Raw genomic sequence first — 24,056 nt, 5'->3', positions numbered from 1 at the left:
GGATGTTGATGGAGAAGTATAGAGAAGATCAGAAGGAGCTGCATTGTGTGTTTGTGGATTTAGAGAAAGCGTACAACAGGGTGGAGAGAGGAGTTGTGGTGTTGTATGAGGAAGTCAGGTGTGTCAGAGAAGTATGTAAGGTTGGTGCAGGACATGTATGAGGACAGTGTGGCAGCAGTAAAGTGTGCAGTAGGAACAACAGTCTGGTTCAGGGTGAGGGTTGGACTACATCAAGGATCGGCCCTGAGCCCTTTCCTGTTTGCAGTGGTGATTGACAGGTTGATGGACGAGGTCAGACAGGAGTCTCCATGGACTATGAGGTTTGTGGATGATATTGTGATTTGAGTAGGGAGCAGGTGGAGAAGAGCCTGGAGAGGTGGAGATATGCGCTGGAGAGAAGAGGAATGAAAGTCAGTAGGAGTACGACAGAGTACATGTGTGTGAATGAGCGGGAGGGCAGTAAAGGGGTGCAGTTGCAGGGAAAAGAATTGGAGAAGGTGGAGGAGTTCAGGTACCTGGGGTCAACAGTGCAAAGTAATGGAGAGTGTGTTAGAGATGTGAAGAAAAGAGTGCAGGCAGGGTGGAGTGGGTGGAGAAGAGTGACAGGAGTGATTTGTGATAGAAGAGTATCTGTGAGAGTGAAAGGGAAAGTTTATAGGACTGTGGTGAGACCTGAGATGTTCTATGGTTTAGAGACAGTGGCATTGAGTAAAAGACAGGAAGTGGAGCTGGAGGTAGCAGAGCTGAAGATGTTGAGATGTTCGTTGGGAGTGACGACGATGGACAGGATTAGAAATGAGTTTATTAGAGGGACAGCGCATGTAGGACGTTTTGGTGACAAGGTGAGGGAGGCGAGATTGAGATGGTTTGGACATGTGCAGAGGAGGGACATGGGGTATATCAGTAGGAGAATGCTGAGGATGGAGACATCAGGAAGGAGGAAAAGAGGAAGACCAAGGAGGAGGTTCATGGATGTGGTGAGGAAAGACATGCAGGTAGTTGGTGTGAAAGAGGCAGATGTAGAGGACAGAGGGTTATGGAGACGGATGATCCGCTGTGAAGAAGAAAAAGAAGATATTTATATATATATATAATTACAATTAATTATTACAGTTTTTATTAAATTCAAATTTAAATATATATTTATTTATATATACATATATATATATATAAATAAATGTAATTATTTTTTTAAACACCACATTCTGAAGTGTTTAAAATTCCTCTCCTATAGATCATACATCCTAACTCGCTCTCTCCGACATCCTCCCAGGGAGCTGTAAAGTTCTCCTTAATGAGCAGGTTGAGCTTCTCCTGTCCAACCAACCCCCCCCCCCCCCCCCCCCCCAATCTTAATTCTAACCTCCAACTGGCCCCTGGGATCTAACGAGGCCGGAGAGCCTTTCGTGTGACATGACCCGGGCTGAACCCGTCAAAACCACGTGCCGCTCTTTCTCCAGACTTCAAGGTTCCGGGCAGGTCACCGGCCGCGTCGCCTCCTCCTACACATCTAAGCCAGTTCTATTTTGGGTCTTGCTTCGTGCAGAACAAACACGCATGGCGCTGACGCTCTGAGACGCAGACCTGGGCATCGATAATGATCTCTATCCTTCCAGCACCTGCTCGCCCCGATCTTTCAAAGGGATTCCGCTCGACTACAGGGATCTATTAAATAAGTTTTATCTGGTAGCTCTTGCCGGGGGTTTTGAAACAAAATTGCTCTTGGAAAGGAGATATTGTGGTTCCAGGACTCTGGAGTAATCTGTTGATCGCTGTTATTTTGACTCAAAATTGTAGCTGCAGCTAAGAAAAAAAATAAAACACCATGATGTGCTACAAGCTTTAGTTTTTTTTGTTTTTTTTGTTTTTTTTTTTAAACCATAACGAAAAGGTCACCAACATATACAGAGTTCTCTAACTAGAACGAATGGACATTCTGTATTATCCTTCCTTCCTCATGAAGTCTAGGGAAAGTTTTCCTGGATAAACTTATTGGGAATAATTTACAATTTATACTCGTAATCAATTCATTTCTGTGAAGCTGCTTTGGGAAAATGTCCATTGTGAGAGAAAAAAAAACAAACCCAATAGCAGCACCTTCCATTAAAACGGGTTGCCAGGTTTCAGCAAAGCCCCCAAAATACCACAACACACGAAACCTCTGCAAACGGCACACGAGGATTAGACAAGACCCTGTTTGCCTTTCTACAGCAAACAAGGTCAACGTGGTGCACACAACACTGCTGACAGTCCTGATCCACTCTAGAATCCTACACTCACACTCCAGAACAGAACCGGTTCTGTACATCACAGACTCACTGACTACACTTACGCTTTTGGGACCGTTTTACTGCGTATATTTAAACTATGTTCTTCACAGTTGAGGCAGCATTCACGCTGCCTCATCCCCATTATCTACAAACGCGTTCCATAGGAAATGTAAGCAATAAATAGGAAGTACGGGGTTGCCAAATCTTCAAGTTTTACCCTAATATATGAAAACCTACAATTTTTTTATATCTTGCTTCAATATTGAGAAGTGTGTATGACGTACAGAACCATTCTGTGTGAATGGTGGATTCTGATTGGCTGGAAGGGAGAAAACCGCGAGATAAGCGACAGTCCTTAAACAGAGTTATTTCAGTTACACAGCTATCAGGGGCTAAGGGCCTCGCGCTTAAGGGTCCAGCAGCGGGAGCAAGAGCTTCCGATTCGCTTCTCGCTCACCTAGCCGTGGATTATCTCTCACACACGAACCAAAAATATAAAAAATAAGAATATGTACAGCTCGAGTTCCTCGGTGTCCTCTCCTCGCTCTGCTTTCCCGAGGCCGAACTTAGCTCTGAGAGAGCGCGCCCGGGCGACCGTGGCCTCCAGCATTGTGATCTGGTTAATAACATCCTGCGAAGAAAGATTCCAAAGATTAGCTCTGGCATTCGAATTGTGTGTGTGTGTGTGTGTGTGTGTGCGTGTGCATGTGCATGCGTGCTCTATTAAAAAAATTTTAAAAAAAAGGAAGCGCTGACTCGTTATTACGCCTTACCTCCAGTTTCTTTAGATCGGGATTGGGATGACGGAGCAGCTTGCTGGCGTGAGAGCTGACCTGCGGGATGATTTTACGCACCGTGCCGACGTCCTCGACTGCCTCTGTGTGTGTGTGTGTGTGTGTGTTTGTTTGAAAGAGAAACAAGGTGATTATTTGAAACGTCGCCAGCTCCCTCTGACATGTATATGATGAGGGACTCGCAAACACTTCACAGGAGTCACCTTGAGCGCACTCACCTTCCTCCTTCACTTTGAGGAGAGCTGCATGGACGATGCAGGGCAGCAGGTGTCGCGTGAGGTCAGAGGGTTTCTGTACTGCCAGATACTGCAGCACCTACACAGCGCACAGATCAACACACACATTTTAAACGTGATATATATAGGCGCCAAGTTGCCATTTGTATTCGTGACAATAAAAAATGTCAATATTTCTATATAATTAGCAGTAACGTGCTCTAATTTTATTATATGGAAAGCGACCAATCATTTGTGAGCAATGTTTGATATGTAGATTGATTTCTGTTCGTCTCTACGGAGACCGAGGCGCATCCTGGGAGTCACATGGAATACAGATTAACATGGCAGAGGTAGAGCTGCGTCTTAATGGAGACACAACAGGAAAAGAACGTCTGGTTTTATTGCATCTGTTTTTATTTGTTTTTTTTTTGGAGTTTGATGATTTGCTGTCTGGCCGAAGTGAAGAAATAAAAGTGTCCTAATTTTTTTTTTGGATCGTTGAATCGAAATCGGATCGGAACCGCGTTAGTGGTGAATCTTATCGCATCGGTATGTATCTTTAATGTATCGTATTGTTGACTTTAATCCGTTCTGCATGGTCTTGGAGGTGTTCCCATCCCCATTTTAATCACCTATATGTCTAAAAATATATATAATAATAAAATACAAGTGTCACGGTGACCCGCTGGAGGCAACTCCAGACCGCCACGGAAAGCGTCACAGGCGAAATTAAATCCGTAAACGAATTCAAACCCTCGACTTTCCCCAAAAGAGCTCGCTGAAGGACACGCGGCGACGACGACCTTCACGCTGGCAGCAGTTCTCCTGAACTCGCCTTCAACTTGGCGCGTGGGAAAGGACACCTTGCCCACGCTTCCTCTTTTTTTTTTTTTTTCGAGTCCTGACCCACTTTGCAGGCTCGCATTCGCTCGGGACATTCGCTCGAGCCTGCATTTGATCACTGCAGCAAGCGGGTACGGATTTCTTTTCCTTTTTTTTCTTTTCCTTTTTCCGTCCTGCAGGTGGCATGCAGATGGGACAGGACTTCAAAGAGTCCTTGGGTCTGAAGGAGCAGTTTGCAGGATTTGAGAAAGAGATAACAATTAGCCAGATTCCCTTTCTCTCTCTCTCACACACACACACACACGTAAACGCAGTCCTTGAAAGAAATAGGGATGGTGCAGGACTGCTTTATATACACATTTTAAAGAGAAAAATGCTGTTCGGCTGCTCCAGATGTACACTCGCACCACAGTCTGTCAAATAGACGTCTTCCGCAATACTGCGAATTTCAGATTTCATATTCATCATCATAATATGATGAGACGCACAATATAATGCAGAACTTATGGGCCGCCAAAGTTACGCACCCTCTCGGCCTCTTTAGTTTCATCGAACAGCCGCCTCTGCCTGCGTGCCGGCGTGGCCTTGGCGCTCTCCCATGCTTCCACCCACATGTTGCCCGGGATCTTCATCCTGGCACTCAGCGATCCCTGAACCAGCGTCCTGCCCGCTTCATCGCTCACTTCCTCCTCCACGTAGTCTCTTGGCGAGTACCAGCGCACAAAATCCTCCAGGGAACAGCCGGGATTGGCCCCCTGAGGGAGTTTCGCAAACACACACACACGCACACAGAGAGAGAAAATATTCATACATATACATAAAAATAACTTGTGCAAACTCTTTTGATGTTCTGACTTGGACAGTGGATTATTTCGGAACGCTTTGCAAAACTATTCACACCCCAAACCCAGTCTCTATTATTACTAAGTTACTACACACTACACACACCCCTTTTCTCATAATGGATGGATGGATGGATGGATGGCTGGATAGATGGTTAGAAATAAATAGATAGATATATTATATGTTCTCAAGGAGCAATACTATGGCAACAAAAGTGAGTACACCCTGTGATAACAGCTGCACGTGAGATAAACCTGTTTGGCTCAGATGATGTCCAGAATGTGTGGCTACACCCTGGTGAGGAGAAACAAGAAAACCGTGCCTACAGTGAAGCATGGTGGTGGCAGCATCATGCGGTTCATTGAGGAAAACATGGATTCCAACATTCTGAAGCAGAACATGTCGCCCTTCCTTCAGAAACTGGGCCGAACGGCAGATTTCCAACATAATAACGACCCCAAACACACCGCCAAGAAGACAACTGCTCTGATGTGTAGGTGATGGAATGGCCATCAGCATGTCTCCAGACCTGAACCCTATTGAGCATCTGTGGAGCATCCTCAAACGGACAGTGTTGATGGAGGGATAACCATATAGATGCGTCGGTACACAAAGCCAGCTCCATGAAGATCTGCTCTACATGGGTTGGAGTGGAAGATCTCCTGCTCTAGAACTTCAAGCCTATTGGGATCAACTCCTCCAAATTACATTCGATCACAAAGGAAGCTGTTGAAAGATCTCCCTGTGAATCACATTGTGGATCCACTCATGAATCATGATCGACGCTATCGTTTATCCCTTTATCGTGCCGTTAAACGGAATCAATGCTTCGTTCATAAAGAGCCTCTGATCCTTCAATCCCACCCGGATTGAGAGACACGGCGGCGTCCTGTAAACCTGAACCCAAACAGGAGGAATAGATGTAAAATAAAAGTCATCTTTTATATGATCTTTTCATATATAAATCTATTTTACTCCTTTATTGGTGAAGAGAGAGATCGGCGCGTGAACGTTCCCCCGGCGATGAAGCCGCGAGCGCGCTGCCTCGTCAAGTCGCTGCCTTTGTAAATGAGCCGACTGACAAATTTCAGCGGCGAACTTTCTTTTTCGCCGTGACCTTTTCCGCCCGTCTGCGGAAGTCCTGCGCGTTCGATAATTACCGGGAGACGGAGCGACCAGACATAATGATCCGAGTTTTACAGAAACGAGGCGCCGCCGAGACTCGAGGGAATCAGACGAGAACGGAGAAAGAGAAAGGAGGAGGAAGATTTCTACAAGGATCGTTCCATCGCAGGATGATTCCCGGACTCGGGAGGATCGGTACCTGCTGGGATCAAACGTATTGGGACACCTAAGTGTAAGGTTGGCGTGAAAATATCGTTTCATATTTAGCCTCCATCTGCTGTTAGGAGAAGCTCCACTCTTCTTGGAAGTACATTTACGCCATTTGGTTTGGGGTTAGCTGGCTCTTATCCAGCAATTTAAAGTTCAGGGCCTTATTTAAGGGGCCAGAAGTTTGGTGGTGCTGAGATTTCACCTTATGACCTTCCGACCCAAAATGTAATGCCTTAACCACTAATCTACAACCTTCCACATGTTCTGATGTAATTAAGGACAGGAGAATTCAGTCTAATAATGTTAAGGTCTGAGCTTTTAATCAGGAGATCTTCCGCTCCAACCCATGTAGAGCATACGTCTCGATTTAGGAGAACATCCGCTCTTCTGGGGAAAAGTTCCACTGGATTTTGTGGAGTAAAGTCCGGTATTTATGTATTTGAGCAGGTTGAGCTTTATAGCAGGAGATCTATTATTCCAACCCCATGGAAAGCAGATCTTCATGAAGCTGGCTCAGGTCTCCAAGTACCAATACTTTTGAACAGACCACAATACTGAATATCACAAGGCCATATCCAGGTAACATAACAGATGTGTGTCGCACCCTGTTCGTCTCACTGAGCCCCCGAGTGACTGAGGAACACATGGTGTGAAGAGCTCTCGGGGAGGGTGGAGGATGGAGGGGGATTGGGGGGAGGGGGTGTTTAAAGCGCTGTCATTTGTTCAGTCGTCCCATTCATCATATCCATGAGTCTCCCTTCTCCAGCCGGAGGGAGACAGCAATTAAAGCCAAAATGCCAAATTATGCTTGGCTAAGCACAATTAAAAGCGGCGCTGTGGCTAAATTTAGAGGCCGTCCTCAACTAAGGGGGCCATTTAGTGCAATCGCCGAGCTCGCAGCAGTCGTCCTCGGCAGCCTCCGAGAGTTCAGTATACAGGGGAAGAAAAAAAAAACATTGGGGGAAATTAGAGCATTTTGTAGGACGGGAGGGTGGAAAAGAAGGTGGCGTTTCCTCGTCAGCTTAACGCCCCCTGGAGGTTGATATGATTAGAACTGCAAAAATTCTGTGGAAACCTGTATGGGAATTAACGAGAACAAACCGGGAATTTACACAATTGCAGGTGAGCCGAAAAGAAACAGGGAACACAAACACATTTGGTCTTTCAAACATTTCATCAAAATCACATGCACCTGACACAATTAGCGCCTGGGATACTGAGGCCACGCCCCCTATGTGCACCGCACATTTCTCCGTTATGTAACACCTTGAATTCTGCACCTAAAATGTTGTCTATCTTGGCAAGTATTTACGTAAATGCTATAAATATTACACGCGTGTACACGTAAAACGCAACAAACTTACGCTACAATTAAATAAAAAAAAAAAAAAAAAATGTAATTCTGTATCAGTTTGTTTACATTTATGTTGGTATACGACACGGTTTATACACGTCTCCCCACATTTGGAATTAATTCCCATAAATTACTGGTAAAGTTCCCAAATTCTTCAGTTGAAATTCCTATACAAATTTTCCGCCAAATTTGAAATATGACACAATACGGGAAAACGAGGAAACGAGGCCACACTCGTCGCCGCGCTTCCAACGCTTTTCTCTTGTTCTTTCCGAATTTTTTTTTATTTCTTTTCATCTCCCGGGACGGCGGAGAAAAGCGTTGTGGGATAAATCCGACATGCGAGGATGTAGCGGGTGGGATAAGGCGCATACGAAGATGAATAGGTGTCCTGCATGGGGGGGGTGGGGGGTCTTGGGAGCAAACCTCGAGCTCTGAGCTTTTACAAGCGCCAACGTTGAATTCCTTTTATTTTAGAAAGATGACGAACTCTGGAGATCGAGACCCGACGCAGAACAAGAAAACACGGATGTTTGATCTCGCCCTTTTACAATCGCGTCAGTGTCGAGATGTGGAACGATGTTTTATCGCCGCGGCTTCCCGACTCGACTTGGGCCTTCGGAGCGACGAGACGATAAAAACGATTTAGGGAAAAAAAAAGAGAGAGAGAGAAAAAAAAAAAGCAATTATCCCGCGAGTTGTTTTTTTATCCTGGTGCCTGGTGAATATTTTTGCGACAGATTTTTTTATTGCAGGAATGAAAAAGATGCAAAAAAAACCCCCAAAAAAACCCCACACTTTGCGTAATGTAGCTTAATCAGCTTATTGTCTTACCTCGAATCACCTCAGCATCCCACGCGCTAATTCATTACGCCAACTCCCTGATCCAATTCGAACGTTCGCGCTTTGCTAATTAGCCGAATCCTCGGCGGTGACAGAGATATCACACGCGATTAAATTAAGCACACAAAAGCGGTATGTACATTTATCCACTCGTGTGTGTGTGTGTGTGTGTGTGTGTGTGTGTGTTTGGATCTCTGAGACGGTCACGGAGAAAGAACGTTAGTTCGGAAAGAGTTAACGTGACCTCGGTCTGAAAAAGAAGAACGTTCACTCTGAGACTGAGACGAGCCTGTGGGTCTGTTGCCAAGCTACAAGGTTCGTTCACACAGAGAGGTGAGATCGACCTCGTGAACGCTGGAGATACAAAGAAACGCAGAGACAAAGAAACGCAGAGCAAGATGTTCTTACACATATAGGTGCAAAAGTTTGTGGACACCCGAGTTGGATTTTGCATTCCTAATCAAGTTCGTATTTTACCCTTTATAATTAACCTCCACTCTTCTGGGAAGATGTTGTGGAGACTTCGAGGTTTTACAGCTACAATTGCATTAGTAAAATCCTGATGGAGGTGAGATGAGGAGGCCTGGGGTGCAATCAGTGTTCCAGTGCATCCCACTGAAGATCTTCCAGGCCAACTCATGCTCACATCCACATTTCCTCCATTCTTCTGGTGAGATGTTTCACCAGACTTTATGAAGATTGGTCTTTGAACTTTACCACACTTTAAATCTGGACTGCTGCAAATTTCAATATCAAAGGTTTTTTAAACACTTTTATATCAATATCAAAGTGTTTAATACTCGAATCAACATGGACAAATATGGTGCTTTATTTAAACGTGTGTTTATTACTCATGAAACCAAACTCAACATAGAGCATGAAGACTAAATATTCTTGTGAATGTTTTAAATCTAAGTGTTGAAAATGGCGTAAATCGACGGAACTTTTGCTGTGTTTCCACACGGACGGTTTTAATGTGTGCACCAGGGCGGATTTCGGTGCCTGATTTGAGACTTGGTGCCATAAAACATATTTAGTGAGTCAATTTAATGTTCGGTGGAGTTTATTATTATAATTATTTAATATCAGAGTAAAGAAAGGGACGGCCTGAATAAACGCGTGTTGCGCAAAGGTTTTAATTTCGGCTCTTACACATTTATTTACCGTCATTTCCGGACTATTAAGCGTACCCTTATATAAGCCGCACCCACTGAATTTGACAAAGATGTTTATTTTGAACAGAAATAAGCCGCACCTGTCTATAAGCCGCACCTGTCTATAAGCCGCAGGTTCCTACACTGAAACTAATGAACTTTACACAGGCTTTAATGAAAGACAGTGTCTGTTACACGGCTTGTATCTAAACAGTAGCCTACCAAGAAAGTCATTGTTCACTGTCTTCCTCCTTCCTTTCACAACTATTTCTCTCTGGAGTTTATCTTTCAGCATCGTCGTGCGTTTAAAAATCACCATCGGTGAATCTTTTCTCTCGATGCCGTGCAGCTCAGAACACAGGTGAAGTGTGTTTTCATGCCCGGTTGTTTTCAGCATGACGAATGATTCGCATTTCCTGTAGACAGTCCGAGTGAGCGGCAGGTCAAACGTCAGAGGAACATCATCCATATTTATGATGTGGTGCGGCCCGATTCAGTGGGAGCGCATCTGATTTAATATAAAGAGTTTCATTGGTTCATCTGAACCCGTTCTGTAATTTCATTGGTCTAATGTTATGGGGCTCAGATTTTTGCTTGTGAAACCGGGAAAAACCCAGGAAAAATCCATAAATTAGCCGCTTCGTTGTTTAAGCCGCGGGGTTCAAAGCGTGGGGGGAAAAGTAGCGGCTTATAGTCCGGAAAATACGGTACTTGGTCAAATAGACATGAAATTTTTTTATATACAGTACAGACCAAAAGTTTGGACACACCTTCTCATTCAAAGAGTTTTCTTTATTTTCATGACTTTGAAAATTGTAGAGTCACACTGAAGGCATCAGGGGCTATTTGACCAAGAAGGAGAGTGATGGGGTGCTGCGCCAGATGACCTGGCCTCCACAGTCACCGGACCTGAACCCAATCGAGATGGTTTAGGGGTGAGCTGGACCGCAGAGTGAAGGCAAAAGGGCCAACAAGTGCCAAGCATCTCTCGGGGAACTCCTTCAAGACTGTTAGAAGACCATTTCAGGTGACTACCTCTTGAAGCTCATCAAGAGAATGCCAAGAGTGTGCAAAGCAGTAATCAAAGCAAAAGGTGGCTACTTTGAAGAACCTACAATATGACATTTTTCAGTTGTTTCACACTTTTTTGTTATGTATATAATTCCATATATAATTCCACATCTGTTCATTCATAGTTTTGATGCCTTCAGTGTGAATCTACAATTTTCATAGTCATGAAAATAAAGAAAACTCTTTGAATAAGAAGGTGTGTCCAAACTTTTGGTCTGTACTTTATATATATATATATATATGGTCACAGTTTGGAGAAGAACCACATATGGCTTCTCCCACTACGATGCATGCTTCTGTGTAATATTACGTAAGCCGGCATGATGGTACGTTCCCTCAGTCACGCCCAGAATCCAGATGTTCCCATTTATAGATTCTGCTTGCTAACAACCTACAATTGAGCCTCACTGAAAAAACAATAAATCAATTGTACCGTTTGCTTTTATTTATATATATATTTTTTAAATAAGACGTGTTCATATTCCTCGTTTTTTTTCACCTAAGACAATACTGCTGCAGCATTTTATCCTCGTTTTTGCAATGCAAATAAGACAACGGCATCTAAAGGTCTTTGTTTATGCCTGCAGTGAGAACACCAGCACCGGCTCGGGGGGGGGGGAAATGCGCTGGTTTGCGAAAATCCTTCTTTTTATTGATTTTTTCTTCTTGTGATATTTAATTTTGGACTGTTTTATTTATTAATATTCTTTAACTCACAAAAAAAAAAAACTAAAAAACAATAAACGCCGTAAGATCCTTTTGAACGTCTCGTTCCACATTTGCTCTCATAATAACCTCCACTTCTCTGAGAAGATGTTCCGGATGTTGGAGTGGATATTGGATTTGTGAGGTTTTTCTTAATACACGAGCACGTTAATAAAGTCTACGTAGGCCTCGGGGGTGGGGGGGGGGGGGGGTTGCAGGTCAGCGTGAGAAGAATTCATCCTGAAGGTGTTCCATAGATTTTTAGAGATCTAAAAGCAGATCTTCCAGTCCATCCCATGGAAAGCAGATTCACAGGTCTCCTGTGAACTTCCACCGCATGCAGTTTGTTAAAGAGCTACATATGCCTGGAAAAGTCCGGTGTCCCAACACATCTCACTATACATAAGGTTGAACAAAGATTTTGGACAAATATAAGTGTTTTGGCCGTTTTTTTATTCCATAATAAGACCTAAACGTTCCTAACTCGGCTGAATTATGGATGGTACGTGTTCTACCGGGTCGTTACCTTGAAGGACTCCATGTCCGAGAGCAGGCAGGCGCTCTGCATGCGGGCACGGAGATGGGCTCCCTCGGCCGACGTGCCCAGCTTGGCCAGCACCTCCGACTGCTCCTCCAGGACGTCTTCGGTCATCGGCGCCGGCTCCTGTGAAGAGGGAAAAAAAAAAACAACAATGTCTTAGCGAACACGATGATGCAGCCAGGACGGAGTTCCTGGAGAGGTCCAGGCCTCTAACGTCACACAATGGGACTTGTTTCTCCCAGGCAGAAGATCAGCTCAGCTTGATGGGACTGTCAGTCTTCTGATTCAGAGTTGATGAGCTTTACAGACTCGTTACTACATCCTGCTGTCCCTCAGCACGCCGAACCTCCAGATACACGTCTCAGGCTTAAATTAATGACCTCTGAGCTGCACCTTCAGGGAGACTGGAACCAAACCAGACACCATGAGCTTCCACAGAAACCACAAACTCGCTTTTATTAGATATTTCGTCACGCATGCCGGCCCAATTACAGGTATTTCTGTTTCACATGGATGTCTGAAGACCTACATGCCGCTCATGGCCACTTTCTTCCTCACCCTCATTTCTATTCCCATTCTTTACTCCATTCCACTGGAGTCCACATCCCTTACCACATTCTTCACCATTGCTTTCGCTCATTTTCTCACTACATTCTCCACTCCATTGTCCATCTCATTTCTCACTCCATTCCTTACTCCACTCTCCACTCCAATTTCCAACCTATACCTCATTCTCCACTGCACTTTCCATTGTGTAACTCCATTCTCCACCCCATTTCTCACTATTATTTTCTCCATTCTTCACGCTATTCCACACTCCACTCCAATCTCCAACCTATTGTCCATCCCACTCCTCCATTCTGTTCTCCATTTCACTGCTCACTCAATTTTTTACCAGTTCTCCACCTTATTCCTCATCCCATTCTCCACTCAATTCCTCACTCCATTATTCACCAACCCCAACTTTATTCTTCAGGAGATTCTTCACTCGAAGGTTTTTCCCTATTCCTCAACCCATTCTCCACCCCATTCCTCACTCTATTCTTTTCTCCATTCTTCATGCTATTCTTCACTCCATTCTCCATCCCATTCCTCAACCAATTCAGCCTTTGCTCAATAGTTCCTCAGCTGTTCTCCACCAAATTCTCCATCATATCACTCAGTCTTTTCTCCATTCTACACACCACCCCTCATTCCATTCTCCACCCAATTCCTCACTCCATTATCAAACTTCATCCCTCACTCCATCACACAACAATTTTCTCGCACTATTTCCCCACCCATTCTCTGTTTGTCATGGAACACGTTCGAGTCTTGCTGCTGAAGACCAGATCCAAAGGCGGATACTATGAAATTGAGTGGCTTCAAGATCTTCCCACTCCAAATCATGTGAAGCATATCTTCCTGGAGCTCAGGGGATTTGCACAGGGGCATCGTCATGCTGGAACAGTTCGAGCGAAGGGAACATTTCGTTGCTCCTGCATCCTAATCCGATCGTACGCCTCCCACTTTGAGGAAGAACCGCATGAGGGCGGAGACGTCGGGTGTCCCGATACATTTGACCTCCGAAAAGCTTTTGTAGGAAGTGCAGGAAGTCCTCGAAACCGCTTCGGACCTCGAAAAACTACTCTTCCTTCGTCCTGGTTCTAATAAGCCGAAAGCCCATTCAGGCCCCCACTGGGACCCAGAGCGAAGGAAAAGACGACAGAAAAAAAAGAGAAAAGAATAGAACTTTAGAGTGAGAAAAAAAAATAGACGCTGACAAATAAGATGCAACAAGACGAGCTTTAAAAACAGAAAAAAAAGTGAAAAGAGAGATTATTAAAGGGGAAAAAAAAGGAGGGACGCGCTTCAGATCTAATAAAGAGAGAGCTGAGGGAAAAGAGAAAAGGGTGTTGAGGGAGCGAGGGAGAAAATTATAGCAATAATGAGAGAGAGAGAGAGAGAGAGAGAGAGAGAGAGAGAGAAGAACAGGCAGAAGCGTGACAGACGGCAAACAAGATGCAAACGGAAAAAAGAGGGGGACAAAAAAAAAGAGAGGAAAGAAAAATGTACTACAGTACAGAAACGGCATAGCAAAAAAAAAGAACAGATAAAAAAAAAATCTGCAGACACTTTTTCATTCCTCTCTCTTTTCCTCTTATTTCTCTCAGACAAAACACCTGAGCACTTAGATGCACATCCCACTCCACCTCCACAGAAGCTCCATTCTCCTGGTAAGACGTTCCACCAGATTCGGGATGGTGCTTGAGGAGACTTGTGCGTGTTCACCCACAAGGGCACCAGGAAAGTGGCACCTCAGTGGTGAGAAATTGGGACTTCTGATCAGCAGGTCATGAGATCAAATCCCAGCATCTCCAAGCTGACCCCTGGACCCACCCCCCTGACCAAGACCCCTCAACTGGCATCTTCCAAATACCTTAAAACATACTGTCATGTTAACATCAATCAGTGAGGGTCGGAGCTCTACAGCAGGAGGTCTTCTACTCCGGTCTTCCATGGTGAGAGTATCTACATAGATCTGGTTTTGTGCACAGAAACAGGAAATAGGTCTGGGGGTCTCCTGATTTAGGTTAAGAGAAGTTCATGCTCCCACTTCCCAAAACCGTCGATACAAATCGTGTGCTTCCTTGTCTGTAGGATCTCAGGATGAAGCAGAAGTCTGGGAGAAGTCAGAATAACTTTTGGTTATATATAAAGTAATCTATAAAAGCCGATATCTCTGGGTCGGGGATGCAGAGGTGTTGCGGGCTGCACGCCTTCAAGACTCTTCGGCGCCTTATTTTAGTCGAAAACTTTCGCGATTTACGGCTCGAGTTGTGAAAAACGGCCACGAGGTGCTGGCAGAACGCACTGTTACCCATCTGTGCCCTACTTTCGCATTCTGATTAACTGCAACAAGACTTGTTTTTTTAACACCTCGAGCTGGAGCTCGTTGACGTCACGGCACCATCGTTATATTGAAAACTTCCTTTCTTATTCTTTTTTTTTAGGGCCAGCGACTGTGTATCTGAGCAGATGTTCCAAAACAAACAAAACTTCAGTTTGGAAAAGAAACCAAGACGTCTGTATCATTCTGCATGTAACAGCAGTATGCATTATTCAAAAATATTATTGTATGTAATGATAACACCCCATTCCATGTTTAGTCTCCGTGTACTGTTATGAGAACCTCCACTCTTCCGGAAAGATGTTCCACAGGATTTTGTGGAGATTTGTGAGATTCATTCAGTTACAAGAGTGTTTGGAGAGTAAGATAGTGATGTAGGTGAGGAGGCTCCTGGGGTGCAGTCAGTGTGAATAAATCATCCCTATAGGGTTGAAGTCAGAGCTCTATAGAAGGAGATCTTCCACTTCAATCGATGTAAAGCATATGGAGCTGGATTTGTGTAAGTGGGCATAAGTAAAATTTGGATACAAGTAAATGATGTGTATTTATGCCTGATAAGCAGCACGGCGCGAATTGTGGCACGGAAAAAACTTTGCTTTGAGAAAGAACCCTTGAGAGAAACCAGACTCAAAAGTCGAACCCATTCTCATTTGGGTCTCCTAGTTCAGGTGAAGGGAACATTTCTTGCTAATACAACTGAGTGTCTACAACTTTGAGGTAACGGTCAGGACATATGGCTGGAAAAGTCCCAGTACCTTGTCCAACCAACCAACCAACCTCCTTACTTCCCAACCAATCTAATTATTTACCCACCAACTTACTGACCAACTTCCTTACCAACCAACCAACCAACCTAATTATTTACTTATCAACCTACTGACCAACCTCCTTACCAACCAACCAACCTAATTATTTACCCACCAACTTACTGACCAACTTCCTTACCAACCAACCAACCAAATTATTTACTTATCAACCTACTGATCAACCTCCTGAACAACCAACTAACCATACAATCTTATAACCAACCAACTAAACCACTAAACTACTTCACGCTACAGGAGGTCAGATCTCCTCCTCATCTTGTCCTGTACTTCTACTACTGACTCACCTGCGTGACGGGTATGTAGAGTGGCTCGTTCGAGTTGAGCAGAGTCAGCTTGCCATGAGGCTGCAGTCGACCCTCGGGCTTCATTTTAACTACTGCTGCTTTAACCCCGTCCGAAGCTGCGTCCTTCATGTCCTCAGCGTCGCTCAGGCACTCGAAGAACTCGTCCTCGCTGTCGCTCCACGAATCGCAGGACTTCCCCGGGGACACCTGAGGCACCGGGAGGCCGTTATCGCTGGAAACGTCTTTCCGGAGCTCGTCCCTCACTTTCTTGTGCTCGATGCAGCAGTTGAGCATCTGTGTAGGAAAGAGAACTTGTTGAAATTAAACCTTTATATAAGCATTTTTATTTATTTTACAGGGATGAACAAATCTGTAGAGGAGCCCGAAGAAAAGTGGTGAATGGGGGAAATGCATTAAGATGGCATCTTCCAAATGCCACAAATGTATAATTGGAGTCTGGTGGGTCAGACTGATTCTTTTCTTTGTTGAAATTTATACTTACAAGCCACAACATTTCTGGGAGAACGTCCTCTGGACAAATGACACTTTAGATCTGTACATTTGTCTGTCAATGCCATCTATCCATCCATCCACCTATATCTGTGCCAATCTTTTAAATCCATCCATCCAACTATCGATCTACCCATCTATCCATCTACCTATTTATCAATTCACCCCCCTATTATCCACTTACCCATTCTGTCTATCTATTTATCCATCCGGTAATTCTCATCTAATTGCTCATTCTGTCTGTCTGTCTGTCTGTCTGTCTGTCTGTCTGTCTGTCTGTCTGTCTGTCTGTCTGTCTTCCTGTCTGTCTGTCCACCCAGTCTTGTAATTCTTCTTTCATCTCTCTCATTCAGCCTGCAGTCTCATGGTATATGAGTCACAAACTACTGTATCGAGTGGCACTAACTTTATGCATGCATGGAGAAATGAATAAAGCATGCCGAAGGATAGCAAATTGAGAAAGAGGAAGAGAGAGAGAGAGAGAGAGAGAGAGAGAAAGAGAGAGGGTGGGGGGGTAATGGTGGTTTGCCACTTATTTTATGACCATGGTACCGTCTGGGTGCCCCATTTTATTGAGGTGATTGCAGATAAAGAGGCACTTTCTGCTTCAGCTACTCATACAGATATTACTCCCATCTCTCTCTCTCTCTCTCTCTCTCTTTCTTTTCACTTTTCCTTCTTCTCCATCTGTATGACTTTATGAAATGGCCATCAGGGGTCTAGGGTCGCAGAGGGGCGTACAATTTCCGGAAAGTTTCAAAAGGAAATTCATCGGAGGAATTTTGGAAATATTCCAAGTCGGAGACTTACTTAATATTCATGGGAATTAATTAGAAATATGGGGAAATTTATAAAAACTGTATCATATACAAACAAACATTTGGTTCGGTCATAAGCCGACATGCATTCAACATGATACAGAAAAATATATAGCATCACTTGTCACTCACACACAGCACAAGGAAGTTTCAAATATAAATGTATGTAATATTTATGTAAATGACGTGAAAACTTTACCCAGATGAATTTTATTTGACATTACTTTGTGTGCTCAAATGCATGTAGGGGGCGTGGCCTCAGTAACCCTGCCGTAAGTGGTGATTGAAAAAATTGGATAGGAATTTGCCTTTTTCTTTTGGAAAAAGTTCCCTGTTATAGTTTCACCTGCAATTTAGTAAATTCGCAGTTTATTCCCATTAATTCCAATGGAAATCTTGAAAAAGAAAACCGGAATTTTGCAACCCTAGCCACATCTCGAGCCACGGAGCGACTCGGAGAAATGGATCAATATAAACAAATATAAGAAAAGATCACAGTTATAAAGGGTTACCTGGAGTTTTTGGTGTAGAAGGCAGCATCGAAGATCCGGAGGCCCAGCAGGCAACCTGGGAACGACACGAGCCGACGCAAAGAAGGGAGAGGAATTGAATAGCGGAAACAATCTGTCCAATAACCATTAATACAAAGACAATACGCGGAACCTTAACAATGGATCCGTTTGCGTTTCTCCTTTTGTTTTTTCCCACCTCTCATTAGCACACAATGAGATGGCAGGTCTGGAAAACCGGAGGGACGCGGGGTATTGTTCCCGTATCCGTTTTTCCGATTAGCAGGACGGGTACGGAGCTCTCGTCAGGCTCCTCTGAGATTTCATTGCCCATTCGGCCACCAGAAAAAAATTAACCGTGGAGACTTAAGTCCAAACCGAGGTCGTTTTAAAGTCGAGTGCCATCTGTCTCGTTAGTGAGTTATTTGAAAAATCAATTTTTTTGTGGGAATTTGGGGTTACCAACATCCACATCGAATATCGTTTAGTTTTTCCCTCACAAACCGAACGGTTTTGAACGGAGAAGATGCAAAACGGTGTAAATTTTCTCTCACTGATGTAAATGGCAGATGGTCCGCATCGGGTCTAGGGAGCAATTAGCAAAAAAGCATCGGCGCACAGGCGGAACGTGTGATATGACAAATCTGATGTCGAACCCAAATGATCAAGTATGACAAATCTGTTCGCACGCAAACAAACAAATAAATAAATGCGGACAATAAACGCGCCAAAATGCTAACCTTTAAAGCGCCAGGATGTAAACTAATCCAGGTAAATTTAATCCCGGAACGCTTGGTCTGAGGGACGAAGCGTGGTGATGTACACGTGATCACGTGTTGCGAAGCTTTTTAAATCAAAACGTTTCTTTGAATGGAGAATTGAATAAATATTTTACACTAATACATTTAAAAAATGTTGCGTATCAAGTCATCAAGGCCCCGACTTGCTTCTGCTTTTTGATCTCAGGTTTTAAGTCAAACACACACACACACACACACACACACACACACACACATACACACACACAATAAATCTGAGCACACACTCCATCACAATCTCAATCACATCACCATAGCAACAGTGAAAGTTAAGGATTGGCGTCTGGATTCGCTTGACGTCGTGTGAAGTCACTTTACCCGTAGATGAGATGATTGTTCTCCCAGCGATAGCGCATCTCCAGAACAAACTCCTGCCAGAGGTGGGCCACGGCTCTCACACCGCCGTGGTAGAAGTTCACCAAACACACGCACAACGCCAGTCTGTAGGTCAGGCAGTCCCACGGAGCCGACTTCAGCACGCTGAACAGGTTCTGCCCAGAAGAAACACACCACACATGCACATGAAGACATCCAAACGACGGAGATACACGTGTGGAATTTTTTGGTGAACAAAACAGAATTTTTTTTAAACATTGTTAAAACCAAAAATCTCTCATTTGGAGTCAACAGACCAAAGGACTCTGATCTAACGTCCATTCCTTCCGTTTCTCATCCCCATCACATCTCTTGTGCATGTCCTTCTTCTGAAATAATGCTTTCTTTGCTGCAATTCTGCCAGGAACACCTGACTCACATAGTCTGCCACTCATCTGAGAAATCGCCGATTTCCGAGGCTGTCGATTCTAAATCTAATAAACTTATCCTCTGCAGCAGAGGTAGCTCCTGGTCCTCTTTTTTGCTGTTACGGTCCCCAAACGAGCCTTTTTCATCATAGCGGTTGATGGTTCTAATACAGTTTTTGCAATATTTTAAATTAAGTGACCTTCATTTCCTAAAGTAATAAATGTTAATGTTTTTCCTCTTTCCTTCTTGTGTTTCTTGCCATAATATGGATTTGTACAGTAGTTGTAGCAGCACTTATTAAGGTTGTTGACTCTGTACTCACCCTTTCCTATGAGTGATAATGGTTGAAAGCATAGAAAGAAGGCAAGAAATGTCAAATTAATTTAAATGAAAGAATGCCAAGAGTTTGTTGCTCAATGGAGCTACTTTGGACAAGTGGAAAAAGAAAACATTCTGGGTTGTTTAACACGTTTTTCACGTAATGAAGTCTAGTAGACTAGTGTGCATTTAGAGTAAATTTTGAATGGTTAGAAAATTTAAGATACAGGAGCAGAAAATGTGTACATTTATATCATTTCATACAGTTAATCACACAAAAAGGCTTGTTTTTCTTTTTTCCCCCCAAAAGCACCACGATTTCAAGGGTGATATTGATTTTATACAACAGTTCCATTTAATATTAAGTGAATTTTGTTCAAATTGGCTGTTGGCACAGCACTGTTTTGCATCTCTGAGCAACACGATGATGTTTCGTTCCTGAACGAATCACCCGTTTAAATGATTCGGTTCAATCGCAAATGACTCGCTTATTAACAGTGACTTGCTGCTGGCGGTTTTCATTTTACATTCAAAGTATCTTCTCATTTTTTTTTATAATCTCAAATATCAATAATATGACAATACATACAATACATGTCCCTCGGAGCTGCATTAAACCGTGTGTAAATGCATCTAAACGCCACTTCAGATGCAGATTGAGTTTCCTCTGCATTGCAATGAATGATGAATTTGATGAATTTTGTTGACACTGATTTCATTCGCTTGGTAACAACCAAAAAGTGTAACTGACTCATTAAATGTAAGAATTTGACTCAAAAGATGATGCATACTTTAAAAAAATTATTATTTAAAGGTAAAAAAATGCCCATAAAATTAAAAAAATCTATTTAAACCTATTAAGATTGAAGTGTCACTGCTGTGAACTGAATTTGTTTGGGGTCCGCTGTCCATGGTCCTGAATGTACCAGCAATAGAACACATTTAGCAAAATATCGTCTAATTATCATCATTGATCAAACAAAAATATTTGAAATAAATTCGTTTTTTTATTAGTAGCGCACACCCCAATCGTGTGGCCTTCTCGAGCACGAATCACGTTTGTAGGCGTGTTTTTTTGACGTGTAAATGTTTTTGTTTTTTTAACTGTATGGCTTCTGCGTGAGCTCTAAAGCCGTATTGTTCTGCATGGTGTTACGTCTGAACCTTTATAGCTCTCTGATTGTTCACAGACTGAATTCACAGAGAGTCGTCTACGTTTTCGTTCCTGGTCTTATTGCTAACGTTGTTCTCAATGTGGACGCTCTACAGTCGGGGGAGAGAAAAAAGAAAACGGGGAAGCTTCATTAATTTAATGTCTACAGCCAAACCCAAATGCCCTCTGCTATTAACTGGTGCAGTGACACCATCAATCAAACTTTGGTTCCGTCGATTGTTGAAGCAGAGATTCACGTTTTTTTTTTTTTTATACAAAAATCTGTATAAATCAAATCCGTCTGAACCCCGTGTTTACACTCCATTTGCTCCGTTTAATAGTAACGAGGCGGGAGGCTCGGAACGCGGCGTGTAAATCGTTATCGCCCCCTGCGTCCGGGACACAGCGCATCGATTTCTATTAGTGAAGAGTAATGGAATCGTAAGCGGTGTAGATGAAAGTATTGGGACGCTCTCGGCCGTATGTGGATCCTCTCCAAACTGTTTCCATAAAGTTGAAGACATTTAAGTGTATAATTTAGAGACCTTAACATGTTCCAGCATGACAATGCGCCTGGGCACAAACCCAGCTCCATGGAGATCTGCTTTACATGATCATGAACCCCTTGCTGATCACCTTTAAGATCAGTTTCCATGCTGACTGCACCCCAGGACTTCGCATCTCACCTAAATCTACAAAATCTACAAACATTTGATGATTTGGAGAACGAGAAAGGGCTTACGTGGTCCTCCGTGTCTTTGTCCTGGTCGGTCTTCACTCCAGGGTTCGAGTGCGGCGCTTTCGCTTCGCTCAAATCCGATTTGTCCAGCGCTGCATCTGGGAAGAGATACTAACACAAAACACCTGCATTTAATCAGAGAGCACGTCTTTACCTTCAACTTCTGTACTAAAAGGAAATAAGCAGAAGAAGCAGATGATTTCTGATCATTACATGAGCAGGTGGGATGAGACTGAGCGGCTGGGTGCTGGTGCTGGGGGTTCAAAGCCTCACAAGGCAAAGCTCTCTCTCTCTCTCTCTCTCTCTCTCTCTCTCTCTCTCTCTCTCTCTCTCTCTCTCTCTCTATCCATCTATCCATCCATCCATCTACCAGGTGTCCTGATACTGTACTTTTGGCCATATAGTTTATTTTAGTTCTTTCTGAATGTCTGATGTCCCAATAATTTTCGCCATGTAGTATCTCTCTCTCTCTCTCTCTCTCTCTCTCTCTCTCTCTCTCTCTCTCCATCCATCCAATCTATCTGGTGTCCCAATACTTTTGGCCATGTAGTTTATTTCTTTCTGAATGCCTGTTGTACCAATAATTTTCGCCATGTAGTATCTATCTATCCATCCATCTCTCTCTCTCTCCCTCTCTCTCATTTCGTTCCACATGTAGTCCTCATTTCCAACCTCCACTCTTCTGGGAAAGATGTTCCTCTAGTTTTGAGAAAGTTCAGGTACTATATATTTAATAGGGCTAGAGCGCTCTAGCAGGAGATCTTCCACTCCAACCCATGTATGGTCATGGAGGTGGCTTTTATCATGGTGAAACAGGTTTTGGGTCTCGTAGTTTAAGCGAAGACGAAAATTTCGTGCCACAGCAACCAAAGACGTCCTACAGGACGAAATCACATACGGCTGGGAAAAGCAGGTGTCCCGATACTTTTGGCCGCACAGTTTGCGTTTTTGGTGTTTTTATTTTTTTTTACCCCCCACCCCCCAACACACACACCTTGATTACACTTTTTTTTTGGCCGATTGTCTTTTCTTCCTTCGGCTTCGTTTGTGAAACTCAATCCTACGCGATAGAAAATGTCAAAAAGAAATAAATAAAGGTATAAAAGCGACGTCTGGGTTTTATTACTGTAAAATACGACATATTTATAGCTGCCATTTCAGATTTCCAGCATGTCGGATGAAAACGGTTGAGCTGAATAGCGCTTTAAGCTCATTGCAAAGATAATATCAGTGACTAGACATCGATGTGTGTGTGTGTGTGTGTGTGTGTGTGTGTGTGTGTGTGTGTGTGTGTGTGTGTGTGTGTGGAGCTTCATATTGAGGATTTATCGCTCACTCGTAGGATGGAAATGGCAGTCAGAGAGAGAGAGAGAGAGAGAGAGAGAGAGAGAGAGAGAGAGAGAGAGAGAGAGAACACGTTTACATTCTGACCTGAATGAACATGTTCACGTTTATATGCACGTAATGCTGCGTGGCCACAAGCATCGGGACACGTGACTTTTTTGATTCTTTACCCAACATTGACATATGCAGCAGATGCTCTTATCCAGATAGACTTACAATGATCTCATTCATTCACCTGAGCAGGTGAGGGTTAGGGGCCTTGCTCAAGGGCCCAGCAGTGGCAGCTAGTGGTGGTGGGATTTGAACGTATGACCTTTTGATCAGTAATCCAACATCTTAACCACTGAGCTGCCGCTTCCTACATAGCATGAAACCTGTTCCAGCTTGATGACGCTCCTGTGCTCAAAACCAGCTCCATGTAGATATGGGGTGAAGAAAATCTCCTATGATGCAGCTCAACCCTTTTTTGAGGTAACCTTCTCACCTCACCTCCATGAGTCCCTGACTTCATGAACATCCTTTTGGCTAAATGAATTTCCACAAATCTCCATTAAATCTAGTCGAACATCTGCCATTGAGGACTACATATGGTAATGGATGTTCAAAAAGAAGCACATGGCAATCTCAGGTGTCCACAAACTTTTGCCTATAGAGTGCAATTCATTATAGTACATGACACCGAGTGCAATCGTGTGTGTGTGTGTGTGTGTGTGTACCAGTAAGATGGAGTTGAGGACATCGTTACTGAGCGGTGATTGGTCGTTACGGCGGTGGCGGCTGATGCGTTTGCGAGCGCTGTGCACCATGTTCGAGACCGACAGCTTGGGGATCGGCACGGCCGTGGGCTCCGTCAGCTTGGACAGCGCTTGCGTGATGTCACTGTTGTCTGAGAAATAAAAAAATAAAAAAAATTATATCATATCTGCGTATGCAATTTCTTTATGTTTATGTTAGTAAAATGTACATATTTGGTCAGTCTGACTAGAGGATTGTGATTGGATTGTGATTGGACGCTCAGATGTGAACTCAGAGAGGTGCGAGATGAATTGGACGTAATGGAGAAGAAAACGTTGAAAGGTGAAATTACTAAGGGAGGTTTTTCTCGCCACAGTCGCAATTTAAATATATGTG

At 43.6% G+C, this 24,056-nt stretch overlaps 1 protein-coding gene across 3 annotated transcripts in view; it reads right to left on the bottom strand.

Moving 5' to 3' along the window:
• Positions 1 to 24,056, bottom strand: part of rab3gap1 (RAB3 GTPase activating protein subunit 1) — a 48,310-nt gene that overhangs the window by 5,839 nt on the left and 18,415 nt on the right. For all 3 annotated transcript variants that reach the window (XM_083537327.1, XM_083537328.1, XM_083537326.1), the window contains 10 exons: positions 23,642 to 23,811; positions 21,585 to 21,692; positions 18,946 to 19,118; positions 17,813 to 17,867; positions 15,973 to 16,266; positions 11,957 to 12,094; positions 4,653 to 4,880; positions 3,283 to 3,379; positions 3,044 to 3,147; positions 2,786 to 2,901 (listed from right to left, as the gene is read on the bottom strand). In XM_083537327.1, coding sequence (XP_083393453.1) covers positions 2,786 to 2,901; positions 3,044 to 3,147; positions 3,283 to 3,379; positions 4,653 to 4,880; positions 11,957 to 12,094; positions 15,973 to 16,266; positions 17,813 to 17,867; positions 18,946 to 19,118; positions 21,585 to 21,692; positions 23,642 to 23,811 — 1,483 coding nt within the window. The remainder of the gene's footprint in view (positions 1 to 2,785; positions 2,902 to 3,043; positions 3,148 to 3,282; positions 3,380 to 4,652; positions 4,881 to 11,956; positions 12,095 to 15,972; positions 16,267 to 17,812; positions 17,868 to 18,945; positions 19,119 to 21,584; positions 21,693 to 23,641; positions 23,812 to 24,056) is intronic.

Source organism: Silurus aristotelis (assembly GCF_946808225.1).
Source record: "Silurus aristotelis genome assembly, chromosome: 3".
Lineage (NCBI taxonomy): Eukaryota > Metazoa > Chordata > Actinopteri > Siluriformes > Siluridae > Silurus > Silurus aristotelis.
The sequence above is the reverse complement of the archived record's forward strand: the minus strand, read 5'-3'. Positions and strand labels throughout refer to the sequence as shown.